A 13,004-nucleotide genomic window follows, 5' to 3' on the forward strand; every position below is an offset into this window, starting at 1 on the left:
TTTCTTTCTTTCTTTCTTTCTTTCTTTCTTTCTTTCTTTCTTTCTTTCTTTCTTTTCGGTATTGTTATTTTTATGTACTTGGAGGAGTAAATCAGGACCCATGATGCCCTCAGAGTCTTTATGAATAACTTTGGTGCCAAAAAGCATGTAGAGTTGACCAAAGTGGGTGGTTGGATTCTCACAGCAGACTCCAGGATTCTGGGTCCCCCCTCGCCCTGGGAGTCCTGGGAGGACAGTCCCATCCCTCATAGTTGTCCTTGAGGTTAGACTCCTACCAGAGCTCATGAGTGGGGTGGGATATGAGGGGTAATGCATACGGATACCAAATGGGTGTGGTTTAAAAAAATTTTTTTTATGTTTATTTATTTTTGAGAGAGAGGGAGAGACAGAGTGTGAGCAGGGGAGGGGCAGAGAGAGAGGGAGACACAGAACCCGAGGCAGGCTCCGGGCTCTGAGCGGTCAGCACAGAGCCCTACATGGGGCTCGAACTCACAAACAGCGAGATCATGACCTGAGCCGAAGTCAGACGCTCAGCTGACTGAGCCACCCAGGCACCCCCAAATGGATGTGGTTTAAATGGTCCCTAGGAGATCATAGAATCCCAAGGTCTCAAAGACTTTAAAAAATAACCCAACCAACCCAGGAAACAGAAAATCAGCCCAGACACCTGGGCAGTGCCTGCCCTTGAATGGTTTCCTTCCCCAAAAAGGGGCTAAAAGGACAGTCCTTCCTGCAGGTGCAACCTCTCAGGATGTTCCTGATGCCGAAGGGCCAGGAGCCTGTGTGGGGTGATTGAGGAGGAAAGAGTCTTGGGTGTAGGTGTTAGGACCACCTCGGACCTTGTGGGTGACCGAGTCTAGCCCGAGCCTGGCCCCCTCTGGCCCTTAGTTCCCTTTACAGTCCCCCCAGCCCCTTTCAGGGCTGACAGGGGAGTAAAGACCTACATTAAAACACCGTGCAGATGGGTGAAACTCGAAAGGTCTATATAAATACCAGCGAGTCCTCGTGGTCCCCGTAGAGGAAAAATCCCAAAGATGCTTTTGCTGCAGCTTCTGCCGAGGGGCTGGGCGAGGCAGTTCCCAGAGATATCTCCCCCTGGCCGCTTCACCCTCCCACCCCCTGCCCCCACCCAGGAGCCCTAGCCCTCTTTTGCACAGCGATGAAGCAGCTGTCAAGATCATGGCATTCTGGCCTTTATGCCAACCTCTTGCTCATCTGCTTCCCACCTGCCTCTCTGTTACTCGGTCACGGCATCCTGTAAACTTGCTTTCTCATCCCCGGGGTCTCATGGGCACTTTCAGCGGACCACAGGGCAGCAATGTGATGTCTGACCTGCCTGCCAGCCTGTGTCAAAACCTCCGCAAAATATCTGGACTGCCACCGTTTGGTCTTAAATCCAGGATAAGAAAAAGAGTGGTGGACGGGCTTGTGTGGAAGATGAAGCTGGGGCTTGAACCCAGCATGCCTGTCGCTGCCTCACTGGGTATAACAAGGCGCAGGGAGCAGAAGAGAGAGGTCGGGCCTTCCTGAGCCGGGGAGAGGAAGAGACAGGCAGGCCTGGGGGCTTTATTCACGGGGAGTGGGTTGAGCATGGATGCACAGACTTTGAATCCGTGGTCTAATTAGAGGAGGCGTCTGCTTGTAGTAACCTGTTTTGATTTTACACGAAGACTTAGGTACTGCCCAACCACCAGCCCTGTGTCCTAGGCGCTGTGTGGGGTACAAAGATAAGTTAGGGACAGTCCTTGGCTGCAGGTTGTTTATTATCTAGGAGTTAAAATACTCGTAATCCAAGAGAGAGGATGCTAAGTACTAGAAGGGCACAGAGTGCTGGGGAAAATCAGAAAATCCCGAGATACTCCTTCCAGGAAATCCAGAAGGCTTCGTGGAGGTGGAGTGGTTAGGCCGGCCCTGATTCATGGGGCAGATTTCCACCCTGGGCACGTGGGCAAAACCTCAGAGGAGGGAAGGCTCCGGACATGGGTGGGAAATGGTGGGTAGTAGTATGGCTCGTCCAGGACGTAGAAACTTTTGGAGAGAAGGGACGTGCGCAGGAAAGGTAAGGGCTTGGGACCAGAACCTGAGGACATGAGGCCTTTGGCTACCACCTTTGAAAACGAACCTTTGAAGAGTTTTGACAGAAATGTTAAGATCATTTAAAAGGATAGCTTGTAGGTCAATATGTATTATTTGGAGAAGTGTTTATGGTATAAGGTGAAAACGTATTGGAAAACAACATGTAAAAAATGATCCCATTTTTAAATTTTATGTGTTTTGACATTTTTTTTAATTTTTTAATATTTTTTTGTTTTACAGTTTATTTATTTATTTTGAGAGAGAGAGAGAGGGAGGGAGGGAGGGGTAGCGAGAGGGAGAGAGAGATGCAGAGATGCCCGCTGCAGGGCTTGGACACGCGAACTGGGAGATTATGACCTGAGCTGAAATCAAGAGCCAGACGCTCAACCAACTAAGCCACCCAGGCGCCCAAGATTTTTTTCACTTTTTAAGTAATCTCTACACCCAACATGGGGCTTAACCTCACTACTCTGAGATCAAGAGTCACATGTTCCACTGATCTAGGCCAGCCAGGTGCCCCCTATTTTGTATTTGTATTTTATTTATTTATTTATCATTTATTTTGAGAGAGAAAGAGCACAAGTGGGGGAGGAATAGAGAGACAGGGAGAGAGAGAGAATCCCAAGCAGGCTCCCCACTGTCAGCACAGGACCCAGTGTGGGGTTCTAACTTAACAGACTGTGAGATCATAACCTGAGCTGAAATCAAGAGTCAGGCGCACTCCCCGCCCCTCTCCCCCAGCCCATTTTTTATTTTAAAGCACACACACACACAGCAATAAGGCTGACGTGGTTATATCTATCATGGTATTACCTGTGATTCTCTTTGGATGCTGAGGTTCGAGGTTTTTCTTTTTGTTTGTCTATTTCCCGACTTTCCCACAATTCACTTACTACGTTTGCAACATGTCATTTCTCGTGTTTTTTTTTTTAATGTTTATTTATTTTTGAGACAGAGAGAGACAGAGCATGAACGGGGGAGGGTCAGAGAGAGAGGGAGACACAGAATCCGAAACAGGCTCCAGGCTCCGAGCTGTCAGCACAGAGCCTGACGCGGGGCTCAAACCCACGGACCGCGAGATCATGACCTGAGCCGAAGTCGGCCGCTTAACCGACTGAGCCACCCAGGCGCCCCATTTCTTGTGTGTTTTAAGTGAGCACATATGAGAGCTGAGGGAGAGGACTCAGAAATATGCCAGGGATTAAATAAAAACAGACTGAAAGTTATCTGCGTTGTAACATTTGTGATACGCGAATCGCGAGCAGGGAGACCCCTCAAATGTCCAATTATATGGGAGTGGCTAAGCAAACTACCGTATACCAACCTGGTGGAACATATGTAGTCATTGAAAGCGATAAATATGTAGATTGTCGATACTTGGAGATGCGTATGTGAAATGGGTAGAGCAAAGCAGAACACAATGTGCGTTTCATATTGATTACAACTCTGTCAAAATGTGTGTAAATGTGTAAATGGATCTGGATAACATACATGGTGTTAGTGTCTTTTTTTTTTTTCTTTTTTAACGTTTACGAGCCACCCAGGCGCCCCTCACTTAGTATAATGTTTCAAAGTTTCATCGTGTCATAGCATGTATCGCAATTTCGTTTCTTTTTGGGACTAATAATCCATTGCGTGCCCACACCACGTTTTCTTTATCCAGTTCATCCGTTGATGGGCATTTGGTGGCTTCCGACTTTTTGGTGGTTGAATAGGACCGCTGTGAACATGAGTGCATATATATCTTCTCAAGACCCTGCTATAGATTCTCTTGTATATTTACCTAGAAGCGGAATTGCTGGGTTGTACGGTGATTTCACGTTTAACTTTTTAGGAACTGCCAGCCAGTTGGTGTCTTTTTAATATAAAGCTCTTCAAGTTTATTTATACCTACAGTCCCAGGTTCCTTTTGCTCTGCTTAATGCACACATGAATTGTCAAGGGACTCCTGCAGATGTGAAAGCGTTTTGCTCTGTTTAAAGGAAAAGAACCTTTACAGATCTCGAGATAGTAGAATGTTTTGAATGTGCCCATGGAAAACAGGGTCAACCCAGGTGATTGAAACTTACACATGATTCCAGAACTCTTAACATCTTATGACGGTTTCAACTTTCACCTTCTCCCCAAACTTAACGGAGGTAAAAATTAAATGAATGGATTTATAATTGCTTTATTATGCTTGTCCCATTTAACCTGAAGTTGGAGACAGTGGAGGGATCCCAAAGACTGATTTTCCTTTTTTCAATTTTTTTTTAATGTTTATTTATTTTTGAGAGAGAGACAGAGTGTGAGTGGGGGAGGGACAGAGAGAGAGAGAGGGAGACACAGAATCCGAAGCAGGCTCCAGGCTCTGAGCTGTCAGCACAGAGACCGATGTGGGGCTCGAACTCACAAATCACAAGATCATGAACTGAGCCTAAGTTGGACACTCAACCGACTGAGCCACCCAGGTGCCCTGGAGACTGATTTTCCTAAGCTGGATTCCTTAGCTGGTCCTGGGTGGTTGAAAGGAGTTTTGTTGTTCTGTCACCTAGGTTCGCTGAGCTAACCAGTCTTGAAGGAATTATAAAGAGTCCTTCGGTTAATTGGGTTGATTTTGTTCAGTGCTTAGGAGCTCTGCAGTGGGTGCCGGAGAGAGGCAGGGCAGTGGATAAAAGATTGCTTTTTGGCCACTTAGAGTTCCCTTGTTAATGATGGGAAACAGTCCTGCTCTCCTGTGGAGACTTCAGAGTTCATGTTCATAGTCCATGAGGAACAGGAAAAAGATAGAAGGCATGTATAAAGTAACCCCTCATCCAAAGTAAAAGGATGTAAATTGTTTCCAGTGATAAAGTCCAGCTGGTTAAGTCAGGAAAGTTCCAGTCAGACTGTATTTGCTTTTTTTTTTTTTTTTTAATTTTTTTTTTTTTAAACATTTATTCATTTTTGAGAGTGAGAGAGACAGAGTGCGAGTGGGGGAGGGGCAGAGAGAGAGAGGGAGACACAGAATCCCAAGCAGGCTCCAGGCTCCGAGCTGTCAGCACAGAGCCCAACGCGGGGCTCGAACCCTCGAAGCGTGAGATCATGACCTGAGCTGGAGTCAGATGCTTGACCGACTGAGCCACCCAGGCGTCCCAAGACTGTATTTGCTTTTATGGGCCGCTCCATATTCTTGTAGGAGGGAGGTGGATACAGGTGAAGACGTGGCAGTCACGTGAGGCTTCCTAGGAGAGAGAAGCTTGGTTACCACGTCTCCCTCCTCCGTGCTCATGTCAAGGTGTGCGGGCTGTGCTCTCTTCCAGCCAGCGTCCCGTGCTCCGTGGCCCCAGAAAAGTCAGTGTGTAGGCCTCAGCCACCCCAGGTCCGACGTACATTCTCCCTGGACACCATCCTCAGCTCCTACCTTCTGGGCCAGTGGCCACGAGATGCTGATGGGGCTTTCACCTGCTGTACCAATGACAAGGCCACCCAGGTAATGACGCGCTCTCCTACTGGGATAAGGATGGGGGGAGGGGGCTGGCTGAGGAGGCTTTTTGTCTGCTCACCAGCTCTGTCACTGGAATGATCTGTCCTGGGGTTTGGCTGTGACTATGCATCACATAGCTGTTCATCATCTGGTATTTACCAGGTTGGTTTTCTCCGTGAACTTGCGTGAGATCAAGTTTGCATTCCACCTGGCCGGTGGAAGAGAGAAGTCAATCTGGGTTTTCCAGTTTGGCTGTGAGTCTTCGTGTGTGGGTAAGCAAGAGTTGACTTTGGACTCTATTCTGCGTTCTAAAAAATGAGATTTACCTTTCTAAACTTAAGCAGGCCAACATTCAGCCGGGTTTGCATTCCCCAGACAACTGGAAGAGGTGGCCAAGAAGTGTGGTGAGCTAGGAAAGATCCCACTGGAGCAGTAGGAGGGGAAAGTTCTCAGATAATGAAGACTTGACCCCTCGCCAGCAGCCCGGTGGGATTTCAGTGGGCCCATTCAGGTCCTTTGAAGCCCAGGTCCCCTCTGTCAGTCATTGTCTTCCTGACAGTCTTTTCAGTAGGAATCCTTAACTTGGAACGAATCTGTGCAGATCACCCAGTCTACTTGTCAGCTTTTGAATAAGATAGTGTTCACCCGAGCAAGGAATCATCTCCTATGTGAAGTTATACAAAGATATTTCTTTTTTTTTTTAAGTTTTGTTTTTTGCACTTTTAAAAACGTTTATTTATTTTTGAGAGAGAGAGAAAGAGAGAGCTCATGCGCATGAGGGGCAGAGAGCGACGGGGACAGAGGATCCAAAGCGGGCTCTGTGCGGACAGCAGAGCGCCCGAAGCGGGGCTTGAACTCAGGAACGTCAAGATCACGACCTGAGCTGAAGTCGGACACTTAACCGACTGAGCCACCCAGGCGCCCGTATACAAAGATACTTCTTAACCTGATTCAGGACTTCACCGTGCTTAGCAGTCGTTAGGAGTCAAATCGTTTCCATTTTGATGCAGTTCCTCAGGAAAGAGGAAACGGGGTGGGAAGAACACGGGCTGAGGCAGGCCTGCATCCTGGGGGGTCCCGGGCAAGTCAACTGTCCCTTTGCTAGCTGGGAGTGTGCGCCTCTTCTGCTCGCTCACAGGCGGGGTGACCACCACGCATGCAAGTGTCTTGTGTCCTCCCGTCCCCCTACCTCCTCTGTTGTGCGCATCACGTCAGTCCCTTTCTTTCGTTTATTTTTTTTTTAAATGAGATTCATTTTCAAATGTTGCCGGCGAACGTTTGAAGGCCCAGTACTGTTCTCGGCCTGTGGAATGAAGAATGAGGAAATGAGAACAAGATTTGGCCTCTGTGAGTCTGGGTGCCCGTTCCATGAAGGCCAGTGAGCAGACAGCCAAGGGATGAGATGAGACCAAATGTTTGGCACAGTTTAGAGGAGAGGAATTCTCGTGGGAATGCCCCACCTTGAACCAACAACAGTTTGCCGCAGCCCGGATCAGCGGGCCTCTTTAGATCCACAAACAGAATGTGAAGGGAGGACACGCTCCAGCGGTGGACAGGACAGCGGGGGCCCTGCTTCTTTGGAGCCCTGGGCACTGCTGTTCCCGGCATTCTTAAAAAAAAATTTTTTTTTAACGTTTATTTATTTTTGAGACAGAGAGAGACAGAGCATGAGCAGGGGAGGGGCAGAGAGAGGGAGACACAGAATCTGAAACAGGCTCCAGGCTCTGAGCTGTCAGCACAGAGCCCAACGCGGGGCTCGAACTCACGGACCGTGAGATCATGACCTGAGCTGAAGTCGGACGCTTAACCGACTGAGCCACCCAGGCGCCCCAACCCCGGCATTCTTTAGAAAGGCCGAGTAAGATAGCTTTACGCTTTGCCCTCCTGGGCCTGGAGCACCCACTCCCTTTCTCGTCGCAGAGGAGTGTTTAATCCAAATAACGTATCTGGTCAGGTAGGACTTCGAGGGTGCAAACTTGTGAGCGCATCCCCCTCTGACAGGCGCAGGCTTCCGGGTAGCCCACCTCTCCCCGTCTCTGTCACTTCCGGCCACCAGCCTTCTAGGAAGCCTCCACCCCGCTCCTCGGAGAGCGTTCTCTTTGTCAACTCAAGGCCGGGCCGCCCTCAGATGTTCCCTAGCCGGATTTAGAGGCCTGGGCTCTAGGCTGTGTGTTTTCACTTGGGCCCCAGCTGCAGGCCAGATCTTTTATATAACAAGTCTGGGCTTCTTGCCACAGCAAGACAGAGGTCAGCGATGCGCCTCCGTGGGTCTGGCAAGGCCAAGCTGTGCAGCTTTCCTCTTTTCCCGGGATGGGCTCCAGCCCTCGAGGAACTCTTAGCAACCTGTCAATATTGTGGCTGCGGGCAAGAGGTGGGAGAATTCTGATCAACGTAGGCATCCGAACCAAAATATGCACTCTGCCGGTCTTTGATTCCTGGGCCTTCTGGGAATTTTCTGCTTCCAGGTTTTGGGCTCCATTCACATTCCTGCTTGAGCCCCCTGGCCTGGCACAAGCCACCTCCTTCAACACTGGTGTTACACTGGGAAGCTCTGAGGCTCTCCTGACGTCTCCCTAAGTAATTGGTGTTCCTTGTCTGCAGAGCACGGGCATGTCCCCAGAAAGGACTAGAGATGAGGGAGGGCCTTTACTGGGGAGAGACAAGGGAGCATGGACCAGGGTAGAGGGAGGGTGGGGAGGCGGGATTTACCAAAGTCCTTGCAAGCTTTTGTGTTGTTAAAAAACAGATGGGTGCCAGAACCTTTTCCTAATTTCTTTGACCCCACCCCTGCCTTCTGCCCCTTCTCTTCCAGCCACACTGGCGTAACACGTCTACTGTACCTGGCAGGCAGGCCCTCACTTTTGCCTCCTCGTTTGCCCCCCGCGCCAGAGCCAGCAGCTAGAGTGTGTGTGTGGGTTTGGAGACCACATCAGCTCTGGCGTTCCTGGGACATGCTTTGTAGTGAGGGCGGCAGCCAGAGTCAGGCCGAGCGGCTCCCCGCTCTGAACCACCTAGAGCGAGCAAGAACCCTGCCTGTTCCAAGCAAGTTTCTGACCTGGGCAGCGAGCACAGAGCACCCGCCACTTAGGTAGCCAGGCACGCTGCATTCTCGAGTCTTCCTCGCGAGGCAGAAGATGGTTACCCAAGCCTTTGGGGCAGGGGAGGAAGAGAGGGGGATATAGGTCTTGTTTGGGGGCGTGGGTTGTTTTGTGAAGTTCTGCACGTTCGGAGCCAGGAAGAGCGATGGGAGAGAGCTGACCAGCTCTCCCAGAGACCAGCTTGGTGAGGCCCAAGGGAGAGCTTGGGTGTGGCGGGAGTGGGGCACAGAGTGGCCAGCCCGTGGAGGACGGGCAACCCCTGTGTGGGGTCACCATCATCTGGAGGAGGTTCTTTGGTGTCCTAGAGGGCTTTGTGAGGATTCTCCAGGTCAATAGGAATGTTCTCCCCTCTCTGGACCACCTTCTTCCCAGGTCAGCTGGTAAACCGGTGTTGGCCACCGAGTGCTCTGGGCTGGCCCTCCTAGTGGCGGGGCTGGGGACGGGTGATGGCCGCACATGCCGGTGGTTGTGGTCACCCCTCCCTTCTTGCTGTGCAAAGCACGAGTGTCCCCAGGCACTCTTCTGGAGGGAGGAAGTGATCTCGTTGGTCTCATCCTGCAGACAGACGGCATCCTGGGCACCTGCTCTGCCTGGCCCCCTGTTCTACGCATCCCAGCCCTGCTTCCTCCATATGCTCCGGGTGAGGCGCAGAAGCCTCTATGGTAGACTTTTTTGTCTTCAGGCTTGATTTACCTCTTGGGGGAAAAAAAAACCCGGCTTAAGTCATGGAGTGTCTTGTAGGCCAGAGGCAGAGTGGCATACTTCGTCTGGGAAGCCTTCCCCTTCTGTGACTTTTCCCTGTGTTCTCTTTCTGTTCCCTGCTCTTCTTCCCAAGCCAGCACCTTAGCACTTAAGTGATAACACACAATTCCGCATGCCCGTCACAGGCTTTCCTTGTGGGTGTGGGGGGCCTGGGCACGGCGCCTGTTTTCCAAAGTGGCGAGCATATGGCCTGATGACAGCACGGCGCATTTGCAAACGGGTCCATGATGGAAAACCTGAGAGTTCCGTCGTCAACTGGAGGGCCAGAGACCGCGGCCTTGGCCACCTGCAGCCCGGGCTCTTGGCGTGGGCCGGCAGACCACCCTCAGAGCCTTTCCCTGCCTGTATTTCACCAGGGTCCCCAAGGAGCTGATTCCCTGCTGAACTTCAGTTCGACATGTGGTTGCTGACCGTCTATACCAGGTCAGGCACCACGCCGTTCTTCATGCCCGCATAGGCGTACTGAGCCGTGTTCCCAGGGCTCTGGTGGAGCCAGCATGGCCAGGACTCTTGCCTTGGAGTCCAGGTAGAAACTGAGTTGGGTTGGGGGCAGTGGAAGAAGTTCCAGCTTGGAGGCTTTTCAGCTCCACGGGAGCCCTGCCTTCTTGTTCTACCAGGCCGTTCTTTGGAAAGCTGTCCCCCACCCCCACCCCCAGCCATCCTTCCACATGTAGCTCCGGGAGCCCGGGAGCCCGGGAGCCCGGGAGCCCAGAAGCCCAGGCAAGGCTTCCTTGGTTTGACCCACATCCAGTGTTGCCCAATCCAGGCATCATCTGCACAGTTGGCTGATGTCACTCGCGGCGAGTGAGTAGCCCTGCTTCTCCCTCAGCTGCTCCCCTTGGGCCAGGGTGTTAAAATAAATCTGTTCCGATGCATGAATCCCCTTGACAAGCACGACATCTTGGTCTGCTGACCTCAAGCCCTATCCCGCTTCCAAAGGATCGTCTGGAGTGACTGCTGCCATTGCCGTCATGCGGCATGGCTTGACCCCGGTTGTGCCATAAACGGTTGCTCTTTGAAGGGTAGCCTTCCTTCGCTGTGACTTGTCTGTACCCCGTGGAGACTTTGGCCCAGACCTCCGTGGTGAGACCCAGAGAAGTGGCCTGTCTATCCACGTGCGCTAGAAACAAGGAGCAGGGTGTGGTCCCCACTCTTGACAGTCTGAGTTCAGTCGGAGGGGTCCAGACCCATACTCGTGCACAGGCTTGCCCGACAGATACCCCAAGCCAGCGCGTAAACACCTTCAGACAGGGGATGACCTATTGAATTCAGTTCCTGGGGCTGCTATAACAAATTACCTCAAACTCGGTGGCTTAAAACAACATCACTTGCTTCTCTCGCAGATCTAGAGGCCAGAAGTCAAATTCTGTTTCACCTTCCAAGGTGCTGGCAGGGCCACGCGCTCTGAGGAGGCTCCCTGCGAGCCTTGGCTTGTGGCCACATCACTCCAGCAGCTGCCTCTGGGGTCACATCACCTTATCTTCTTCCCTGGGTGTCCAATTGCCCTCTGTCTCTCTTGTAAGGACACTTGTAATGGCCCTATTTGTCTGGATAACCCAGGATAAGCTTCCCACCTTGAGATCCATAATTTAATCACATTTGCAAAAACTTTATCGTAGAAGGTAACATTTACAAGTTCCAGGGATTGGGACCTGGTATCTTTGCAGGGTCATTTTTCAGGCTGTCACACCTAGTGACCTCATCTGCTACTACCTTGCCTCTCACTCACTCTGCTCCAGCCATGCTGGCCTCCTTATCATTTCCAAACACACCAGGCTTGCTCCTGCCTCAGGGCCTTTGCGCTTGCTGTTCCCTCCATCTTGCCCACTCTTACCTCAGATAGTCACATGGCTCACTCCCTCAGCTCCCTCACGGCTTCCTTCAGACATTCCTTTTTCAGCGAGGACGTCCCTGACCTTTACAATGACGTTCCCCTGGTGGCTCAGTCAGTCAGGCGTCTGACTTTGGCTCAGATCATGATCTCGTGGTTCGTGGGTTCAAGCCCCGCGTCGGGCTCTGGGCTGACAGCTCAGAGCCTGGAGCCTGCTTCGGATTCTGTGTCTCCCTCTCTCTGCCCCTCCCCTGCTCTCTCTCTCTCTCTCTCTCTCTCTCAAAAATAAATAAACATTAAAAAAAATTCTTTTTTTAAATGACGTTCCCCTGCCCAGCATTCCTCTCCCCTTTTTTTGCTGTGATTTTCTCTTATGTCCCCAAGCAGAACATCAACTCAGAGGGGACAAGGATTTTTGTTGTCTTGTGCCTTGTGGTGTCCCCGGTGCCTGGAACGGCACCTGACACGCAGTATACGTTCTGTAACTATCTGTTGAGGGTATGGATGATGTATATACTCTGGGCCCACCTGTCCAGAGCAGACGCGGAACAAAGGAGCAGCCAGCACGAGGTGGACGAGTTAAGAGAGTTCCCCGAGGGAAAGGCTGGGAAGAGTTGGTAGGACAGGTCATCTTAGATGGACAGCCCCGGGCGTAGAGGTCCAGGGTGAGGCCAGGCGTGGAGATCCAGGGTAAAAGGGGAGAAAGGAGGCAGAGCTAGGCTTGCCTGAGTGGGATGAGTGGCGGGTACGGAGGGCCCGTGGGACGGATGGACGGTAAGACAGTGATATCGGCGGGCACTGGGGCAACGCAGAGGCGGCCGCGGTTGCTGGAAGATGTGGCCGAGCAGGGAGAGCTGGGGTACAGTGACCGAGGGAGATGACCCCCGTTGGGCGTGAATTTTCACACCCTTTCTCAACTCCCGTGCCTGCCCACCTTTCCTCCCTCCACCCCCTCACGCGCCTCAGAAGGAAGGAGGCAGTCGAAGAGTCTACGAGAGATGTTAGGGGAACCGCCGGCAGCCTGGATGGGGGCTGCTTTTAGGCCGGTCTCCCCCGGCCCCCCTCGTGAGCACGGGATCTTCCCGGCGGCCAAGGGGCGATGGGCATTTCCACCCTCCCCTTTGCTGTCCCTCTGAGGAGCGGAGCCAGCGATCGGTAGGGTTGGTTTCGGAGCCCCCGGGAGGGGAGGCGCGTCCGTGCGTCCACTGGGCCAAGGGGGCTCCTGGAGAGGGGCGCCTTCTCCTTACTTTGTAGTAGGAGCGGCAGCTCTCCTGAGGCTCTGTCCGCCGACACCCTAGTTTAGAGAGACACGGGCATTTGGAAGCAGACCAGCCGCTTGGTGGCCGTATTGCTGTCATGGCCAGGTTTACCTCGAGGGCTTGGGCCGCGGGCCCGCAGGACGTGCTGGGTGCCCTCTCCCTGAATGAGGGGGGTGTGGAGACTGGAGCCCTGGACGGTCTTCCTTGTGGCGCTAGCATCAGGGAGGGAGGGTGGGGCCGCTGTCTCCCCCTCTCCCCCGTCCCCCCCTCCCCGCTGTGTCGCCTGGCCCAGGAAAGGTCCTGGTCAGCAGCTGGGAGAGGGAAGAGCCAGGGAGACTCAGCCCCCTGTGGCCCCACCGTACAGCTGTCACGCAGGGCAGTCTGCCTCTCACCCCCCAGTTCTTCAAAACTGTTGGATGGTGAGTGGTGGAGGGGTTTTGTTTTTTTCTCCCCCCCCTTCCATCCTCCCCCTTTTCTGTTTGCAACAGCCTCTCGGGGGAGGTCAGCAGATCTGTCGGAGGAGATGGTTCCCA

At 52.4% G+C, this 13,004-nt stretch overlaps 1 protein-coding gene across 1 annotated transcript in view; it reads left to right on the forward strand.

Moving 5' to 3' along the window:
* Positions 1–13,004, forward strand: part of FAM117A (family with sequence similarity 117 member A) — a 43,350-nt gene that overhangs the window by 19,466 nt on the left and 10,880 nt on the right. The window contains exon 2 of the mRNA XM_049635864.1: positions 5,358–5,527. Within this exon, the coding sequence (XP_049491821.1) occupies positions 5,358–5,527 (170 nt within the window). The remainder of the gene's footprint in view (positions 1–5,357; positions 5,528–13,004) is intronic.

The sequence above is a fragment of the Panthera uncia genome, chromosome E1, assembly GCF_023721935.1.
Source record: "Panthera uncia isolate 11264 chromosome E1, Puncia_PCG_1.0, whole genome shotgun sequence".
Lineage (NCBI taxonomy): Eukaryota > Metazoa > Chordata > Mammalia > Carnivora > Felidae > Panthera > Panthera uncia.